Source organism: Lathyrus oleraceus, chromosome 4 (genome assembly GCF_024323335.1).
Source record: "Lathyrus oleraceus cultivar Zhongwan6 chromosome 4, CAAS_Psat_ZW6_1.0, whole genome shotgun sequence".
In the NCBI taxonomy this organism is placed as follows: domain Eukaryota; kingdom Viridiplantae; phylum Streptophyta; class Magnoliopsida; order Fabales; family Fabaceae; genus Lathyrus; species Lathyrus oleraceus.
Genome location: NC_066582.1, coordinates 36,070,004 through 36,091,397, shown reverse-complemented (window position 1 = coordinate 36,091,397; position 21,394 = coordinate 36,070,004). Strand labels below are relative to the sequence as shown.

The 21,394-nt window shown below is 34.6% G+C and overlaps 1 protein-coding gene across 1 annotated transcript; it reads left to right on the top strand.

Moving 5' to 3' along the window:
- Positions 1-14,453: 14,453 nt before the first annotated feature.
- Positions 14,454-16,552, top strand: LOC127135137 (protein ELF4-LIKE 4). The gene is made up of 2 exons (XM_051061934.1): positions 14,454-14,620; positions 16,099-16,552. Exon 2 carries the CDS (start codon positions 16,112-16,114, stop codon positions 16,454-16,456), a length of 345 nt encoding a protein of 114 aa, XP_050917891.1. The 5' UTR covers positions 14,454-14,620; positions 16,099-16,111; the 3' UTR covers positions 16,457-16,552.
- Positions 16,553-21,394: the final 4,842 nt, after the last annotated feature.

The window sequence follows — 21,394 nt, the reverse complement described above, 5'->3', positions numbered from 1 at the left end:
AATCCGACTTATAAATAGGACTCTGATCCACGGAACAAAAAGTCACCATCTGAGTCACCAACAGAACATGCATCTGAAAGAATCACCCTCCCCTCACAGGTAAATTCTAATCAGGTCACCCTAAGGCGGATAATAGTCTCGACAATCGGGCAAAGATACTCAATGGGTTTGCCCTTTCGGGTGTGCCATTGTAGCTCTCCTGAGATCATCTAAACCAAAGATCCGGGAAATGATCGGTCACCAGAGTCAACAGCTCAGATGAAGTAACTCAACCAAAGTGAAATATTCCACAATGGAAAGCATTATCAAATGAACCTCGTCCGGCTTGTGGTATGTCACGTTGCAACATCATACTGATATAGCAAATGAGGAACGTGAGACACACTAGTCCTAGGTGTATACTCGGGCCTGGGTTTTAGCCCCACTCAGAACACCCACCCCAAAACAGAGGAACCACCTGCACCGAGGACGGCAACAACATGATAGTATGATGCATGCAAATATTTATGCAAATATATACAGGTTAGAATAATAAATGCAATAAATAAAGCAAAATAAGCAACCTAAACTATCCTAGAACGCTAGGAGAGACTCGCTTAGGGAAGATGGACCAGCACAGGTCAACATCTTGTGACTTCCCCAGTGGAGTCGCCAGCTGTCGCATCCGCGAAAAAAACAACCGGCGGGCTGAAACAAAAACAACACAGAGCCGCCACTGCGCGTTATTTATCCCAAGATAGGGAAAGGAAACGCTCAGAGTAAACCTGGAAAAAGCATGGTCTCGCGACCAAAGAGAAAGGGTAAGGGAGTCAGTTACGCAAGGGGAAGGTATTAGCACCCCTCACGTCCGTCGTACTCGACGGGATCCACGCTCTAAGAAAAGAAAAGGTTGCTAAAACATCACACACACACGCACCGAAGACAACACAGGTGGGGTTAGGGGAAGAGAGCTCGATAGGACGTCGCATCCTATGCCTACGTATCTCGTCTGGAACGAGAATCAGAGCTGCCGTAGTTCGGCTCACGCACGCCAAACAAGCAAACAAACACACCGGCAAACATGGAGCCTGAATGCCAATCACTGGACTTACATCAGCATCCGAACCAAGACGCACACAAAAGGGCAAACGTGGAGCCCGACCGCCGATCACTGGACTTACGTCGGCATCCGAACCAAACACACAATCAGATAACAAGCAAACACACACAAAAAGAAAAAAAAAGTGCCCGGAGAGACCTCGCACGGTCCCCTGCCTACATACCTCGTCTGGGACGAGGATCAGGGCGATGTAGTTCCCCTGAAAGGGAAAGAAAATCTAGCCAGAAACCAAGGGAAGACACACTACCAGGGAGCTGGACTCGAGCCTAGTGTTGTCATGCATCATTGCCCTACGTTCAGGTTTCTACCTACTTGCACAACTGCAAGCTAATCCTATCCAGGAAAGAAGCAAGCATACAAGCATACAAGCAAACAGAGCAAACAAATATTCACAAAGCACACACTATAACCAATCAAGTGAGGCTCAAACAATGGGTTTGACTGCCGAAGCAAGTCATCTGTACATGGGTAGTATTCGCTCTTAACCTTGCCATTGCGAGGCTAAGGTGAAGCAGATGAAAGGAGAGTGAAGATTAGACTCCACAACTCTTATCCCTGACCAGGGAGAGCTTCAGACAAAGGAGCGTGGGTCCAGAATGGAGGGACCCTTCTACGCTCAAGACTCTGACTCGATTGTGCAACAGCACAAGATTTTGGGTTTGTGTCCCAATGCATCAACACACAGCCGTGTGAGCAGAGGGACGACTCACAGAATAGTGGGGGATAGATTGCATATCCCTTTGATCCACCAATTGCCTCATAGAGGTCTTTACCTGCTTGGCACAAATGTAAACAACCACAAACATCGCCTCTTAAGGAGGACTTCAGACAGTTGCCTGGCCAAGTAACAGGCCAGGTCTTCCAGACTACATGAAGTATAGAGATTCTACCTCCACTGGTTAAAAACCAAGCAGCAGCAAGCAAGTTCTTAAAGAACTGTAAGCGACTAAATGTACCTGAAATCAATCAAATATCATCAGTACTCAGACAAACCAACAATAAACAGTAAAAGTCAATCTATACAGACAACACAAGTTAATGCACACAAGTGCAAGCTATGAGCTCAAGCTCAAGCATCAAACCTACAACACAAAATCAATGTTAGTTTACAACATCAAACAAAACTCAATTTAATCAACTTGCACTTTTTCCTTTAAGCCTTTTTGCATTTCAACCTGAAAATCCACACCAAATGTGAGAAACTAGACCACTAGGCCAAGCCTAGGGTCCAAAGGGATAAAAAAAAAATCTAAACAGCAAGCAAAACCAATCCAAAATCACATTCAAACAAATAGAAAGCAAATGCAATTGGTCTCATGCTCATATCATTCACCATTATCATTTCATGCACAATTTACCATCAATCATGTAATTTGCAACTTCAAATGACCAAACAGAACTATCTCACTCAAAAGCATACCAAATCAATTCAATTAATTCCACAAAAATTCACACCAAAACAGGACATATTCAATGTATGGCATGTCAATTTTCAGCTCAATTGGACAAAAGAAAGTAGGTCAATGAAAATCAAGAAATCCAGACACATTTATACAAGCCCATACATGATATCCAAACAAGCATCCACTTCAATAATTCATAAAACAAGTGACAACATATTAGAAATGAATGGGATCAAAAGCATAATGTCCTACAATGTGTCTACAATGCTCATGTAAGATTTCATCTTCATCCAATACCATATGAGAATTTCACAAACAAAATGCCAACATGTGTCACACAATGTTGCAAAATGAACCAACAGTGAAGAAAATTATCAATCAATTTGAAAATGCAACCAAAAATCCCAGCAAAATTCACATGTTATCTTGACATATCAATGATCATCCATGCAAAATTTCAATCCAATCCAACATCTCTAGGTCATGCAAATAAATTCATGAAGTTGACCTAGCTAGGTGTGACACAAATTATCACACCTAGATTCAAAAAATCATATCTCAATCATCAAGTATCCAAAAATCATAAACTTTACATGGAAATCACCATCAACATGTCCAGAATAAGCACAAAAAATTTCAATCATTTCTTTAAATGTATGAGCATTTCATGAAGGTTTTGGTGAAACATACAAGATATGCACACAAGTCAAAAATCAATAGGCCAGGTCAACATTTCTCCATGCACAACTTATGTTATCATGCCTATAAAAAACTAGAGAGAATTTGGGATCCAACAAAAAAACTCTCACTAATTTTGGATTAGAAATGAATTTTTTATGATTTTTTAAAGTTTGTTAAATATTATGGAATAATTATTTAAATGTATTATGAATTAAACTAAAGCTGTGGCAAACTTGTAATTAACGTGTCCAGGGATCAAAACGACGCAGTATTATTAATTCAGTGGCGCATGCTGGTTGGACGAATTTGGCGCTAAACACATTTTTGAATTGGCAAGGCGTGGAACAAGATCAAAGCAGGGAAAATTTCCAGAAAAATCGTCTTCCTCGCGCCATCATTTGTTCTTCTTCTTCAAATTCGGTTTCGCTCATATCTCAATGAAAATGGACAAATGAAGTACCGTTGGAAAGGTCTGAGCACCAGGATCACAAATATGCTAACGATTTCTCCTAATTCTAACTGTAGCTCACGGATCGAGCGATTAAAGTTTCACATTCAAACATTCAAAGCATGATAACTCAATCTACAGTTAATCATAATCAAAACTAAGCACATCACGACGATCTACATGCAACGATCTTTCAAACGCACATCACAATTAAAGCAACGGTGAGTTTCGAATTCTAACCTTGTTGTGATGGCAGAAGCTAAACCTTGCGTTTCCACGTGCAAAATCCACAAACAGGTGAAGTAGACTGATAAGGAAGTTGAATGAAGCAATTAGCCTAGCTCAAATCAGTTCCCTGTGCAAAAACGATGCAAATTCCATTGATGACCAAGCATAGGACAGTCGAGATTCTTGATGTCTTTGGCACGGATTAGTCAAAACAGTTGGAGTAGAAGGATCAAGGAACACGAAGCAAAAAGAATTTCTCGAATTGATGAAGAATTGAAGGAGTTTGGTTGAATTTGGTTCTTGAATGTTCTTGATGAATTTGGAGAATTGGAGGGAAAATCAGTTAGAAAACTTTGTGAATTGTGATTGTAATCAACATTCAGTTATGATTAAGCTCTTATACTTCCACTTAATCATATTCTTAATCACAAATTAACCAAAAATGATGTAATTAGCAAAAATGCAATTTTACAAAGCAAGGGAAAAATGGACATTTCACCCTGGGGCTTGTGACAGCTGTATGACAGCTCACACACTCTCCAAATACCAGCTGTGATGTGTTGGCACTTGTCTCATGGCAATTGGCTTTGTAATTTTCATTTTTAACATGCTATGCCAAAATATGCAATTTCAAGTGCAATTCCAAAATGACTTAGTCAAATATTGGACTTTGAAATTTTATGACAGTTGAGACAATTTCTAATTGGCAAATGTGAAGTGTTGCAAAAATCCCCATGCCAAAATTCCCATTATTTCTCAACTTGGACCATTTTGCCCTTGGATTTTTAACTATACACTTGAAAATTGACTTTTTGCATTGACCATTTTTGATGAGTTCCAATTATGCACCATGAAATTACATGTCAAATGGAGTTTGCACATAAAAAGATCACTCAATTTGGACACTCCATGTGGAAGTTATGCCACTTTGATTATAGGTCATTTTTGAAATTGAATGGACCATAACTTGCCAACCATACATGGGAATTTCAAGTTCTTGGACTTTTTAGAAAGGTGAGACCAAGATCTACAACTTTCATGTTGAACAAATTTTCATTTGAAGCTTCCTTGGACATGTAATTTTGAGGTCAAAAACTTTCCATTTTTGGAAACTTCCATTACAAGTCACTTTCTATTTTTGGCAATTTTTGTCTTGACTTGATTTTCTCCATTCTTGAGCTTTGAAATGTCAAACAACACTTGTTCCAACATGAATGAAGTGTATCCAACTCTCTCCCACCTCCAAATCCATAAAATCAAGCACAGTTGACCACAGTTGACTTTCTCAACTGATAGATGAATTTGGCAATGCATTGATCAATCTGAACCCCAATTCTCTGATGAAATGGCCAAAGGGTGAAACCCTAGCCTCAATAAGCTCAATACAATCATGAAATTATCCCCATATCCATTATAGACCCCATCTCCTGGCTATGCCCTGACTGGCCCAATGCAACTGATTAGGGTTGACCAGTGGTCAAAACCCTAATCTCAAGGTATATGATCAATCTTCTTGAATCTTCTTGGATGATATCAAGACCATGATGATGATGATGTATCATTTCAACCAAGATGAAGACCAATCTCCTTGAGAATCACAAAACCCTAATTTGGACCTCCACATCCTCAGATGATTAATGACCAGTCCAATGAAACCCTAGCTTGCACATGACCTCTTCATCTCCTGATCAAGACTTAAGAGGATGACTTGCACAATGTAACCACATGATATGCAATATGCAATGCCTAATGTCCTAAAATGATATGCAATATGTTAAGCTAGTCCCAAGAGAGGAGGGCAAATTTTGAGGTGTTACAGATTATAGGAGGTTGTCTTTGATAGCTCTGATTTTGATTGTTCACATAACTCACTTCTTCTAGTGGGGGACAAAAACCAGTAGGGTGATCCCCTTGACATAATTCGCAACATGCTACTTGATGCCGAATTTGAGACCCTTGAATCTCTTTCATTTGTTGTGGAAGCTTGGCCATTTGTTGAGTGAGCAACTCCACTTGTTAAGAGAGTAGCTTGTTTTGAGCAAGAATGGCGTCATTGGTATTCAACTCAAGAACTCCCGGTTTACGTTGTGAAGGGCTACGATCATGTTGACTTTGGCGATCATTGAGTGCCATCCGTTCAATAATGACTTTAGCTTCTTCCGCATTCTTTGACATAAGCGAGCCACCCGCGGTAGCATCCAGAAGTGTCTTGTGAGTTGATTGGAGCCCGTTTAGAAAAATATGGATTTGAGTGAGCTCATCAAAACCATGACCCTTGCATTTTCTCAACATTGACTTGAATCTTTCCCAAGCTTCATTTAGAGACTCGTTGCTTCCTTGAGTGAATACCGCAATAGCCGTTTTGGCTTCCATGAATCGGGATTGAGGGAAATATCTTTCTAAGAACTTTTCTTCTAACAAATTCCAATCCGTCATCACTCTCGATGCTTGATCAAGGTACCACTCCTTTGCCTTTCCCACTAAGGAGTGTGGGAACATCCTTTTGAATAATGCCTCTTCACCCGTTTCATCAATTCCCGTAGAACCCGTAATCTCATAGAATTTGATGAGATGGGTATACGGATCTTCATGGTCCATTCTGGTGAATGGATTTGCATAGAGAAGTTGGAGGATTCCGGTCTTCATCTCCGTATTTCTTCCTCCACGGGCAAATTGAGCATTTCTTCTTGGACTATTAGCGGACATTTCGGTACGATTGTCATCCGCCATGTTTCCGTCACAAGCTTCTACAACCACTTCTTCGATTTGAACAAGTGCGGAAGTAGATGCTTCTTCTCTCCGGTTCCCTCTTCGGCTAGTTCCCTTCTTCTTCGTGTTTTGCTATTGAGCTTCTGAAGTGTTCTTTCAATTTCGGGATCGAATTGAAATTGCTCCGCGGTAGCTTTTCCTCGCATGCACTAGAATCTACAAAACTAACACACCAAGTGAAACAAAAGAGGGATAGTAATACAATTAACAAAACTTAAAACAATGAATTATTGCAATGCTTGTAATATCGAACACCAATCCCCGGCAACGACGCCAATTTGTTGAAAAGTATATCTTCGGCAAATATTTTTATATCGTATCCACAGAGATTGGTTGTTATTACCGCCGTTCTATAATCCAAATTGTTATAAGTTTGAAAAGTAACAAAGTTGTTTTGTTTGGAAAATTATCTTGTGAGTAAATGTCACTAAAAACAGTAAAATGGTTTTAATCAAATGTAAAAGCTTGGCAAGATTGGAGTTCACTATTCTAAATGCTTATGATTCCTTATGATAACTATATAGATTTAAGATTATTGATGATGTTCAAGTATACTCTCAAAGTCATTTATGTCTAAATGATATTGTGTTAATCACTATATTGATCCTTAGACGATCTCTCCACCTAACTATCAATATAGAAATCTTGAGTGTTTAATACCAAAGAAGAGTAATGAATAAACCTATCTCTACAACTTATTCATTACTTGAAAATCTGTTTTATGTCAAGACTCAAATAATCTCTTTCAACAACTACTTAAATCTGGTTTTCAACTTAGGGCAAAAATAGTATTCAATACATCAACAATCTTTATCATATATAAAAGTCAAATGGAATACATAAATAAATGAGAATAGCTACTACCTCCAATCTTGACAAAAGGGAGTTTAGCTCCTCATCATCATTGTTACAAAGCAGAATGTTAAAGAAGAAGAACTATGTTTTTCTCTCTTCCCAAAAAAATAGCTCAATGTATCAATCTATGAATAATAATAATGAATAATCTGAATAATGAGTTTTTCTCTCCTAAAAGAGTTGACATTTCCTTAATTTATCATTTCCATCAAAAGCAGAAAAGCTATTCCAAGACAGACACCAAAATGGCAAGACAGCTGGTCATGAAAGACAACACTTTTGGCCCAAAATCAGCTTGCTGGATTCGCAGCCTTCGCGGCGCAAAGGAGGTTCGCGGCGCGAACTGAAGCTTATCCAGCTTCCTTGCTTTGCAAGCTTCATCCAAAATCTTCCAATTGGTGATGTTGCTTTCCAACAGCTCTTTCATCTAAAAATTCTACAAAACTAACAAATATGTGAAATAACTATTCAAAACAAAATAAATTAAATCTAATTGCATTTATACCAATTAATAAGAATAAAAGTGTGTAATTACATCAAAGTTTGCTAAAAGGGACCAATAAAATGATATAAAAAGTAGTACTAATTGGTCCCTAACAGTTTTACAAGATTTTTTTTTTCCAAAACAAGAACACCACTAACAAGTTATAACAAAGAGATAAAAACACAAGTATTTTTATCCTGGTTCGCTTGAAACTCAAAACTACTCTAGTCCACCCGCCAAGGTGATTTTGCCTTATACATAAGGACTTAATCCACTATACTCAAAATATTACAATAATCACAAAAAGTAACCGTCTTTGTCTTCTCAAGGGTCCAACTATACCTTAGTCTCCTTAAGGACTCACAAAGAACAACCTTCTTTGTCTTCTCAAGGATAACCTCCTCAAGGAATCAAACAAACAATTTGAATAATATTGTGTGTTACAAGATTCTTATACACAAGCAGATTTTACACAAGTGAATAACAAACACTTAAAGAAAAACTATGTACAAAAGAATGATAGCTTTTCACAAAGAAACAGACTTGTCAAAATATTGTATCACTTGTGTATTTTTTCAAGTCTCCAAGTCTCACTTATATAACATAAGAAGAAGACCGTTGGAGGGCAAAATATGGAAAGCTCATAGAGAGGTTGTCCACTGTTGGATGGGAAAGGAGTGATACTCCATACTGTCCTTTTGCTCACAAAATCAGTGACATGTGTGATGTATAGTACTATCCTTGCCCATGAAATCAGGTAGTGGAAAGGATGTTTTATTTGTACTATGTACTAATTGATCATGTTCCCATTTGATCTTATCTTCAAGTTCATTGACTTCTGATGAAAGTTGATGAAGCATGAAATGAAGAAACTTAAGGTTAGATTCAAAAACTTCAGAATCTTTAGTCTGAACATTGGTAATGTCAATAGTCTGGCTTGAGTTCTTCAGTATCTTCAGAATCTTCAGAATCTTCAGAGTCTTCATAATCTTCAACTAGAACCTTGATAACTTCAATTGTCTGGATTGAGATATTCATACTCTTAGGCTACATAACACAACTTCAGAAGCTTTCCATTCTTCAGAAGTTTGGTGATCAGAGTCACGTCCAGAAGCATGAGCTAAGAGAACATTGTACCAACAACATAATGTATCCTCAGAAGCTTCTCAAGAGTGAATCAACACAGACGCAGAAAGAACATTGCAGCAACAATATTAAACATCTTTCATAACTTCTAATAGCTGGTGCAGAAACGTATTTGGAACATATCATTCAGAAACTGATGACGTTGCACATCATATATTCAGAATCAAAACTGGTTATTAAAAATACATACTAACAAACCATTATGGTACCGAAATTGTTCTCACACAAATACAACATTGTTATTGTTAAAACTCAAGGTATAGATGCAGAACCAAATCTTGTTCTAACATTCTCTTGGTCTACCTTACAATGAGACCTTTTACTTTCTTGCTTGGTTACTTTGTATATTCTTAGTACGTCACAATTTCAAAATCAAAGCAATACACCTTTGATTCAACGTTGAGAAACATTTTCATAACCAAACTAAAAATAAAAATAAAACTACGATTAATATTGTACGCCACGAGCCTTAAATGGTGGGGAATGCGTAAGGATGGAGCTCTCCTACCCTTACTCTGATTATTTTGGACACAAGACGCTTCGCTTGTTTATTTAGAATATTCACCTCCGCCCATAGACTTTAGTGCAATCTAAGCACAAGCATACTTTTTCATAAACCTTTTTCTCAAAGGTATAAATAACTCAACCCATCAAACTCATTTTTTGCGCCTTAGGGCATCACACCGAAAACCCTTTTCTCAAAGGTAAAATCAACCAACCCACAAAAATTTTCTACTGTGAACTACGAAGCTCTGATTCTTCACCCCCCAATGAATGATACGTAGGCACAAGGGTCCCAATCCTTGACAAGCACAATAATAAAAAACTTAAAATATAATTCTTTCACACTCTTTTTGAAAATAAAGACGATAGACAAATAAATACCCACACACACAGACAACTTAAATGATTCTCATGGAGTACCATGGACGTTAGGGGTGTTAATACCTCCCCCTTGCATAATCGAGTTTCGAACCCAATCTCGGTTGCAAAGTCGATTCTTTATCCTTATAATTGCACTTCATGTGTGCATCTCTTTTCTCTTGAGATTTTTATCGGCTATTTTCCCCCTCTTCTCTTAACGAGGAAATCAAATAAAATTGGGTGGCGACTCTTCCGTTTTGTTTCTTTGTAAACGGTAAAGTCCCCCCGTTGTTACCGAAACCTCGATAACGATAATCCCAAAAAGTATTTTGGAAACTTTAATTGAGAAAGTAAACATCTCACCCTTTCCACCAAAGTTCTATTCATTCTTTCGCCCAACCCATTCAATTATTGTGCCTTTGAAGGAGACTTTTGATGACGTATACCTTGACCTTGACAATACTTATCGAGAATAATCATCAATTAAAGTCACAAAATAATATGCACCACCAGGTGACTGTGTCTTCATCGTACCACACACGTCAGAATGTACTAGATATAACACTTCTGATTTCCTCTTTGGTTTTGATGACATAAATGAAAATTGTCTTTATTTACCCGCCAAACAATGTAAACACTTTCTCAATTTTGCCTCGGAAACACAATACAACACATTCTTCTTTGCCAAAATGCTCAAGCCTTTTTCACTCATATGACTCAAACGCTTGTGCCATAATTCATATGAGTTATCATTGTCACAAGTGTTGATGTAGCACTTCAAAACCCCAAGTTGGACGATATACAAGTTTGAATTCTTTTTTCCTTTAGAAAACATCATTGAGTCATTGGCTGAAAAAGAATTACCATATCCTTCATTATCCAACTTTCCAACGGATAAAAGATTAAATCGAAGTTTTGGAATGTGTTTTACGTCTTTGAGAACTAGAGTGGTCTCATTTCTAGTTTCAACACAAATATCTCCTATTCTGATTTGATTAGCTTGCCCATTATTTCCCATACGAACAACCCCAAAGTCACCGGTCTCGTAAGTTGAAAACAGATCACGTCTCAAGGTTGCATGAGTAGAAGCGCCACTATCGACCACATAATTCATCTCATCACATGATAGATTGACATTCTATACACAATTATCACAAATAACAAATAAATCATCAAAAATAACAACATCTTCATTATTGTTACCTTTGTTTGTGTTGTTGTTGTAGCTCTTCTTCTTGTTTTCCCTTTTCAACTTTCGGCAATACCCTTTTATGTGTCACTTTCCCCCGTAATAATGACACTCAATATTAGAGAATTAATTAGAGCCTCTTTGTGATTTACCAAGTGATGTCCCACGATTACTTGAATCTCTATTTTGATATCTCCCCCTCGATTCGGCAACCAACACCTCGGAATATGAAGAAGAACCTTGTGACTTACGCCTCAACTCCTCATTCAACATACTACTTTTAGCCAAACTCGTTGAGATGATATCATTCGTATCAGAGTTAGACAAGGATGTCCTAAAAGTCTCATAAAAATTAGGCAAAGTACCAAGAAGCCACAAACCTTGAATTTCATCATCAAAAGTAAGATTCATCACCGACAATTGATTTATAATCCCTTAGAAAGTGTTCAAGTGACCAATCATTGGTGAAACATAATTATACCTCAATGACATCAATTTCTTGAACAATAACAACTTATTTTCCCCATCATTCTTACATACAACTCCTCAAGTTTGGTCTAAAGAGAGCGAGCATGAGTCACCGAGCTCACATGATTCAAAATATTATCATCCATCCATTGACGAATGTAACCACAAACTTGTCTATGCAATGAAGTCCATTCTTCATCACTCTTTCCATCGAGTTTTTCTCTAGAGAAAACTGGAAAGTGAAAGCCTTTAACATAAAGCAAATCTTCCATCTTTCCCTTCCAAACAGTATAGTTGGATCCATTCAAACTCACCATCCTAGATGTGTTCGTCTTCATCATTACACAAATCAAACTACGACTCTAGATACCATTTGTTGGGAGGAAATCCATAACGTAACAAAATAATCCAATTACACAATCTCTCCCGAATATAAAATTCAACGAAAATCAATAAAACACATCAAAGAACAAAACACAATTTTAGCGTGAAAAAACCTCAGTTAATTAGGAGTAAAAAACCACGAGACCTGTAGGCTACTTAAATCTCCGCTATAATCAAATAATGAGTAAAATTAAGATTCTCTCTAACTCTAGTTAGAGGCATACATCAACATCATCAAGATATACAATTAATCTTGAAATACAACAAGAATAAAGAGAGACAATCAACCAAAACAATCACAAAAACTGCACCTCAGAAGTAGACTCGTCAGACAGACTTAGAATTCTCAAAATTCAATCTCCACCGTTCAGAATGTCCCTCTATGAGTTCTGAACGTTGTCATTAAAAATGAGGATGATCCAACGGTTGGAATATGATAAAACTCTGATCTCGTGGGACGGCTCTGTGCTGAATGGGATTGCGGGAATTTCACTTTTTTCTCAATTTCCTTTGTTGTTTCTCACCTTATGAATTTTTGAAATATTTCTCTTTGTTATATAATAACAAAGACTTACACACACATAAGCTACTAACTCACATTTATTTAGACCACTCTAGATAGGAGAGATAACTCAACAAACTTTTTGAAGGAATTTAATATTTCTAAGATACAACTAGACCACTCTTGATAAGACAGATAACTCAACCAACTTTTTGAAGGAATTTAATATTTCTAAGACACAACTTTGGATTTTAAGAAAAATACTTCAGAGTATTGAATTAGTCTGAATATTTTGGATTCATATGTGTCATAATTGTTTAAATGAATATTTGTTGGAAATAAAAAAATAGTTTTATTTGTCCATGTATCTTTATGAAAAAAATATTGAATAGTTTTTCAGTACTTGTTATTTATAATGCTGGCATGAATATTACTAGAACTCATGAAGCACTTTCAAAAGTTATAGATTGCTTAAAAAAGTGTTTTAAGAATAAAAATTTGAAAATACAATGTTTTGTCTGTGATTACAAATTTAGCATTTAAAAATGTGCAACATTTAAGCATAAGAAGCTTATATTGAAAAAGCTCAAAAACGCTTCTATATAGATAAATTTCATTTGTTATGTGCTTCAATTGTTGTGGGATCACTAAATATAAATAAAGATTATATACTTTGAAAAAAAGGATAAAAAACTATTAAATCGTGAAGCATTAGATATAAGTGTGAACATCGCACTAATGTATCTCGTCCCTAGTGCCTTAGTTATAAACAAAAATCATCATATTTAAATATAAATTAAATTTTATTATTTAATAAACTTAATTTTTTTTATAATTATAACAGTAAAAAAATATACTACTAGCTGTTTAAGATATTTGAAATAATATTTGTAATTTATAAATAAGATCTAAAAAAGTAATTATACTTTAATTACATAATGATCAAAATTTAAAGATAAATAAGTGGAATATCGTGACTTTCAATTTATATTTCCTATAATCGAAAATTATGAGTTGAAACTCCCACTCTTGCATTCTATATCCTTTTAGAGTTGTCAATAGTTGTTAATAGAGGTGAAAACAAACTGATTGTCATAAACTTATTTTTAATCTCGAATTTGATATGTTATAAATAAACAATTCAATTCATATTTATATAAATTGAAAAATTAAAAGATCAATAATATTAAAAGTTTATTTAGTTGACTTATCTCAACTCACTTTCCATAAATTTTGTGAAATTATTTATAAATATTTTTATTTTATTTTCATAAATTTTTAAGTTTTATTTTTGTATTTTTATTAAAAATAAATATAATAATAATAATAATAATAATAAAATTATTTATAGTTATTTAAATAAGAAAGTCCGATAAACTTAAAAGATTTTATTTTATGATATAAGACCTAACTTTTTTAATTAAATAGATTAATAAAAAAATTGATCTTTTTCATTTTAAAAAAATATATTTTATTATCCTGAATGTGTGTAAATTATATCATACATCTCTATTAACTCACATGACTTATTCTTACTCAGAATTGTAATTGAGATAATTTAACTAAACATATTAAATATTCCTCGTAATATTTATTTATTTATCATTTTAAAAATATTAAAAAAATAAGATATTGACAACTTCATCAAATTATTCAAAACAAATAATAATAATTTGACATAATTATTATTTCTCTATTTCATTATATTTATCTAATTAATCCTCCTATTTAAAATTCTTATATCTTATCTCTCTCTCACATTTACCTAATTAATCTATTTTAAATAAATAAAAGTATTACATTCGTTGTATAATGCATAGAATAATAAATTGAATATCCTAAATTTATTGTCATCATTAATGTTTCTTTTTCTTTTCTTAATTTAATAAATATATCCTAAATTAAGTGAGTAACTAACTTAAAAAAATAAAGTCTTAGGGGGACTGTCAAATCTACATATTCTCTCTCTCTGAATTCACAGGACAGATCTTTTTCTCAAACAGATTCGATTAAATCGCCCATCTTTATTTCTCACAAATCCCTCTCGCTCTTCCTCTTCAACCTCTCTCTCCTCTCATATAAATGTTTCAGATTTTCAAGGTACGATTCTTCATTCATACAATAACTTCTCCTACTACTATCACTTGATTATCATCAATAAAATATGAATTTTTTTCTACTCTTTGTTTCTTCATGATTCACTTCTTTCTCGCAGTTTCACAGACATTGGCTTTTATCAGCTTTATGGGTTCTTTTCTTTTTCTTTGACCACTTTCTGTTTTTTACTTCATGGAATTTTATGCTGTTGCAAATTCTACCACTACAGTTTTATTTTTTATATTTTAATTGCTTCATACTATTATTATTGGTATGATTTATTTCGGATTTTCATGAATTTTAAGTAATCCAATAAAAACATTATTAAATAGGTTGTTGGTGTTGTTCAATGTATGCGTTGTTTGCGGGATTTGGACAATTTGGACTGTTACTTCTATCATTTTTGTTTTTTTCGTAATTTTGCCGAAAAGGGTTAATGATATATATATATATACATATATATATATATATATATATATATATATATATATATATATATATATATATATATATAGTCTCTGCAATAGTAACTTCTCAGTTCTCACCCTCATCTCTTATGTATCATTATAATAAAATTATTTTATTTTATTTTAATTTTTTAAGATTCTTCTTTTGAACTCTGTGCTTTAGATAGGTATTCGATGAGTACAATAAAAAAAGGTTCTTTTTATGGAAATGAGATCTGCTTTTTCCAATCTCATCATTAAAAATATACTCTTTTTTCTCTTATATATAAATCATTTTGTTAAAAATATGTAATATGTTTTATATGTATTTTTTTAGAAGAAAGAACAGAAAAATAAAAGGAACATAATATTCAATATTTTTTATAAATACTTATTTAATACTCCTATTATACTTTAAGTATTTATTATATTTTCTCTTTTGAAATCTTATAATTTATTTAGCATAATTTATAAAATTTATTTTTTATATAAAATTAAATATATTAACATATTTTGAGAAATTGCTATATAGACTATGAGTTGACCTTGACTATTATTAGTAATAAAATTTTAATCTTTCTTTATTTTATTTTTATGTTATTGAATTATAATATACTAAAAAAATTTTTTTTTTTTAAATATAATTCTTATGCAACGATCGCATAATTTTTTTTATATTGTTGATCCATATTTTTATAAAATAAAAATTAATCTCTTTTGAATATTGTTGGTGATTATAAAAATTTTCAAGTAGTGTCCACGGTGTACCACTTTATAAAGTGACTCACAGTATAACTTACTCAATTAAAATAAAAATGACAAAACAATCATGATTCATGCTTATAATCTGATTTTTCTGAAAAAGAAACTCATGTTGGTCATGATTTTATCCCTCAGAGCTTGTCTCATCTATTCAAGGCCTTCAAATAAACAATTATAAAGTTCTTAATGTTCTGTCCATTTCTTTCATTAATGCAAGCAAGTACAAATACAATAATTTTTTTATTTTTTTTTTCTCATCTTAATTTTTCTCAGGACTGAAAAAAAAATGGAGGGTGATACATACTCAAGCCATGTCAATGGCACCCAATCTGATGGCAAGATCTTACAAACATTTCAAAAAAGCTTTGTTCAAGTTCAGAACATTCTGGATCAGAATCGAGTACTCATCAACGAGATAAACCAGAATCATGAGTCTAGGGTACCAGACAACCTCAGCAGGAATGTTGGTCTTATTAAGGAACTCAACAACAACATTAGAAGAGTTGTTGATCTTTATGCTGACCTTTCATCTTCCTTCACCAAATCCATTGATGTTTCTTCAGAAGGAGATTCAAGTGGTGCTGCAAAATCAGAAGGGAACCTAAGTCACAAAAGACACAGACCTCTTTAGAGATTTGATTTTATTTTTCATTTTTATTTTGGTTATGTTTGTATTACTGGTTATATTTAAAATAAATAAATAAATAAATATATGATTTTTCAATAATTGTTGTTAATGTTAGTTTAGGTAAGAAGTGAAAGTGAGAAAGGGATGCAGTTACTGTTTTAGGACTATTCCCATGTAGAAAGTGTTTGGACCAAGAAAAATAGTTCATGTGTTTCAATGTGGGGCGTGACAATTGATAACTCAAAACTGCATGTTTATGTGTGCACATGCTATCAATCAGATGGAACAAAGTAGCTTTATGATTTTAATGAAATATTTTTTTGTGCCCAATCACTCACCACCACAAGAATATAATCTTGTTTCTAAAGTGTGGGGCACAAGAAGAAAGAGTTTGAGAAGAAGAAATTTTGGAAGAAGAAAAAAAAAACAAGAACATGATCTTATATAGAATCCTTAGTAAAATTATTAATATTGGAAGAAGAAAATATAAATCATTTTTTTAACAAATATTTTTTTAGTTTCGATTATAACATCTTATTTCATTTTATCATGAATAAAGTGAGTAATACAAGTTAGATTTAAATAGAACGTTTGAGAACTAGCATAAGATTTTGATACTATTGTAACAAGGTTCATATGTATGTGAAAGGGAATTGTGTCACACTTTCTACTTGATGCACCTGGAAGAATGATTCACTTCTCGACTTCAAACTCGAAATAATATCATAGTTGTTGCCTTCTAAAGAAAATCTTTGACTTTGATTAGAAATATAGAGGATGGGTCTGGAAAGTTTGCATTTAAACGTTCAAGTCAATTTATGAGTCTAAAAAGGGATAGAATAAAAGTGTGGAAAGTATGTGTGTCCCTTTTGTCTTGCACGCTTAGAATTATTTATATCATTGGATCGAGTTTGTTGTTGGGCATTCTTTGGAGTAATAAATGGGTCTCTCTTTATTGGGTATTAGCTGGCTTAGAACAGACAAATCTTCCAGGATCTATGTCGGTCTAATATTGTCAAGTTGTATGTGGGCGAGACTTGGAGTATCTAAATGACCAGGAGTGGGGAACTGGTGACTTCTCGACAAATATACCAATAATATCGCAGTAATAAAAAAGATCAAATCCACAAGAACTACTTTTTAACAAGACAATATTATACAATGCGTAGGAAATTGTAAATGTGGGGATCAAGTTTTAAATGCGAAAATAAAATAAAGTGTTCTGACAGTAATGCAAAAGCGGTCAGGTTGTGTATAAAAAAATCTCATATTTCTCTATTGTTGATGTTCGACGCATTACATGAATGGTATCGTCACTATAATCCCACAACAAATTAACAAAATCATTATATCCAATCCCTTGATGTATAGCTCACTAATCTATACTCAGAGTTTTTTTTCCCCTATTCCACTAGCGTAAGCAGGATAAGGCAATGCAACAGAGCGTTAATTTCTAAGTCATTACTCGGAGTTTTCTATCCCTAGTCCACCAGCGTAAGCACAACAATTTCCCTAGGTCCAACACATAGGCTAAGGGTCAGTATTCCATATGTTTCCAAAATCATATTAAAAATGTATCTCACATAAAAAGCATTAAGAAAAAAATGCAATTGAGTAGAATTATAGATCAAATTATTCATGCAACATCAAATCAAACATATGTCCAAATAATATCAAAATAGATCCATCAAACACAACCTAACCTAAAGAGAATTAGCTACTCATGGTGCAAATTACAATACCATAAACAAATAAGAAGGTTGCATAAGAAATCTCTTGAGGAATTGACCTTCAATGACTTCAAATGCTCTCCAAAATCACTTATGGTGTTGCAAGCCCTTGCCAAAACGTGTAAAATTCAGAACCCCGAAAAAGTATCAAACTTCCCATTTTAAAGCAGTCAAAAGGCGTTAGAAAAGCCCAAAAAACAACCCCCATCGCACGTGTGATTTTTCCATCGCGCACATGATTTTTGAACATGCTGCATCGTACACGTGATTATTTCTGAAGCTAGATATTCCTTTTAGCTGTATTTTGCAACAAAAAAAACTCGTCTCAAAACGATTTATGAAACTCTAGATATGATCAATTTACTAGACAGACGTCAAAATGTAAATTATGCTGAAAAATGTTTGTTTCTTCATAATTTCTTCCCGATTTCTTGGCTTTGCTTTATTTCTTTGACTTCTTCATTTTCTTAATACTTATTCATATGTAGCTCATACTTAACTTGAAATTTTATCGAATTCATCACAAATACTCATAAAAGTCATGTAATGACAAGTTGTCATCACAACCCCAAACTTAATATGTTACTTGTCCTCATGTAACTCGCCTGCAACTGCACATTTCAATTAGAAAAACAAATTGAAATAATAACAAATGACCATCACCAATTGTGTTACCAGATCATCATTCCAATTCTCGACTTCAATCGAGCAATTTAGCCTGTTAAGAACAGTTGCCTTTAAGGCATTCTATGAAGTGTTGAACGACAAGTCTTCGAGGATATATATCGGTCTAATATTATCAAGTTGCCTGTGAGAGAGACTTGGAGTATCCAACTAACCAGGAGTGGGGAACAAACGCCTTAAATTCCTTTTTCATAATTAAGGTGCTTCACATGAATTTTAAATAGTGCCCATATGCTGGCAGGTTAGGGCATGACGCTTTCTCCTATGATGCTCAAGCAGTTACAGATTTCCCAATCTCAACTGTACCGTGTGGCTTAGCCTTTTGTCAAGATGTTCCAACATTGGTATGAGTATAAGAGTCTAAGAGGGTTTTTCTTCAATGAACTTCTTTTTCCATATTTGAGTGGTCTCCCGCACCACTACGAACAGGGGTGGCAGTCGAGGTTGGTTTCTTTGCGTCAAACTAATAGAATATTCAATGCATATATTTACAATTGGAAATACTTCAATGATCTTTATTACCTTGTAACTCTGCCTCCTCGACTAATACTAGTTTAGCTCTGACTATATGCATAAATAGGATCTGGAGGTGCTAGTCTCCTTACCATTTTGATTAGGGCTACAACACCTACTAAATCCCTTATGACACTCTCAAGGTCTATGATCGGTCAATGAAAGTTGATTTGTTGGCTTACTTAGACCAACTGAATGCTGAAGAAGGGTTTGCCGCCTCTCTTCCAACTCAGGGGAATGGCTTATTACCACACGGACGATGGTGGATACGAACCCTTAAGACATGAAGGAACTTTTTGGTAAGAGCGTTCACGTGCCTTTAAATGACACTAGCTTTTAAGTTTTCTGATCGTTTCATTAACGTGTCTTATCTTGTTTTTTAGACAACATGTACACCGTTGCGAAGGGCCAATTCAAGAATAAAAAGACCAAGGGGTTGTAGAAGCACAAACCTTCCTCCCATGACCTGGGTAGAGTGGTCCCTGGACCTCCAATTGGAGGTGTCATGGTCTCTTCCACTGTTCGGCCACAATCTGACAAAATTGGACGATCGCAATTGGTGGTCCCTCGTCCATCCTCAGAAAGAAGAAGCAAGAAAAATAATGATCATATGACTGCTTTCAATTAAAAATGAGAAGAAGAAGGGAAAAAGTTTGAGCCAAGACCTTTGAATTGGATTTCACCCTCACCAAAGACCTATATCCTCTCTACGCTACTAACCGCACTTAGGATCGCATAAGTATAATTTCATTTTTCTTCTGCTCAAAGGAAGGAACTTCACCAGGACTAAAACCCTTTTCATAGCGAAGTCCTTGAAAGAAGGAATACAAATGATCCTTCACGGTAACGTCTTAGGGGGTAAGGGGACCTAGTTTGAGGTGGTAGGAATTGATAGTATAATGGAAGTGAGGCCACAACTAATACTTCAAAAATCTACTTTTGCTGAAGCAAGAAGACTTAGACGGAGAAAACTAGAAGGCAAGTTGGCCCTCTAGGATTATGGGCTTCACTATTATGAAACACCTTAGGAAGTATCCCCGGTCTTTGGTGAAAGGGTTAAACAAAGGATAATTTGGGTGAAAGGTAATAAACCCTTAATCGCGTGTTTCATCTTGGGAGGTGCGCACCATATATAACAAGTTGAGAATAACATGGGGGAAGGCTTCAAAGACTTGTGCTCAAAACAAAATTGAAATACCGTTATATAAGCCCAAACCTATGGATGAAGTTGGGAGGGGCAACCTTCAAGTGCTTTAGGACGGCTACCTCAACATCAGAGAAGGGCATTCACAATCCTATCTTAGGGAACATGCACTTATGAAATTCTGCAATAACAAGGTAAGGGGGAGATTATTCTATAACTTTGGTATTTTAACGTTTAAGGTAGTGAGGTTTCCCTTGAACCCCAAATTATTTCAGTTTCCATGTGAATTTTCCCTACGAGGTGATGGTTCATAGACCCTAAGTTATGAATCTCTCTCTTATCATCAAATGTTTGGTTTAAGTGCAGAATTTGATGTGTTTCCATAAATCTTGTGTTTGAAGGCCAATATTAAGTGTTTATTTAATGAAGATGTGTTAATCTTGCTAAATTTATGAAAATTTATGTCAGAATGTGTTTTAGACTATGATTCTATAATGGTATTGAAACCGGGGTTTTGGAAATGGGTTATATGTAGAAAATTGGGCATGTTTCGATCTGGGTACTGTGGTAATCAAATACCATATATTGGTAACCAATTACTTGCATAAAATTGGGTTTTGAAACCATTTTCAAGGTTGGTAATCGACTACCACGTGTTGATAACCGATTATTGCAGACTGACATTATTTTTTTTTTGAAGTAGAACTAAAAATAACGTATCTTTAGTATCGTAACTCATAATGAGATGCGGCCAAATGCATTGTAAATCTAATTCAACGAGCTATCCTATAGTGAAGTAGGATAATACTTATGTGCAATTTTTCTACTTTTTAATTGACAATGAATTACCATGCTTATGTGTGCCATGTT

Coding starts and splice junctions, on each gene's coding strand:
- LOC127135137 (XM_051061934.1), top strand. CDS start 16,112: ATGGAGGGTGATACATACTCAAGCCATGTCAATGGCACCCAATCTGAT.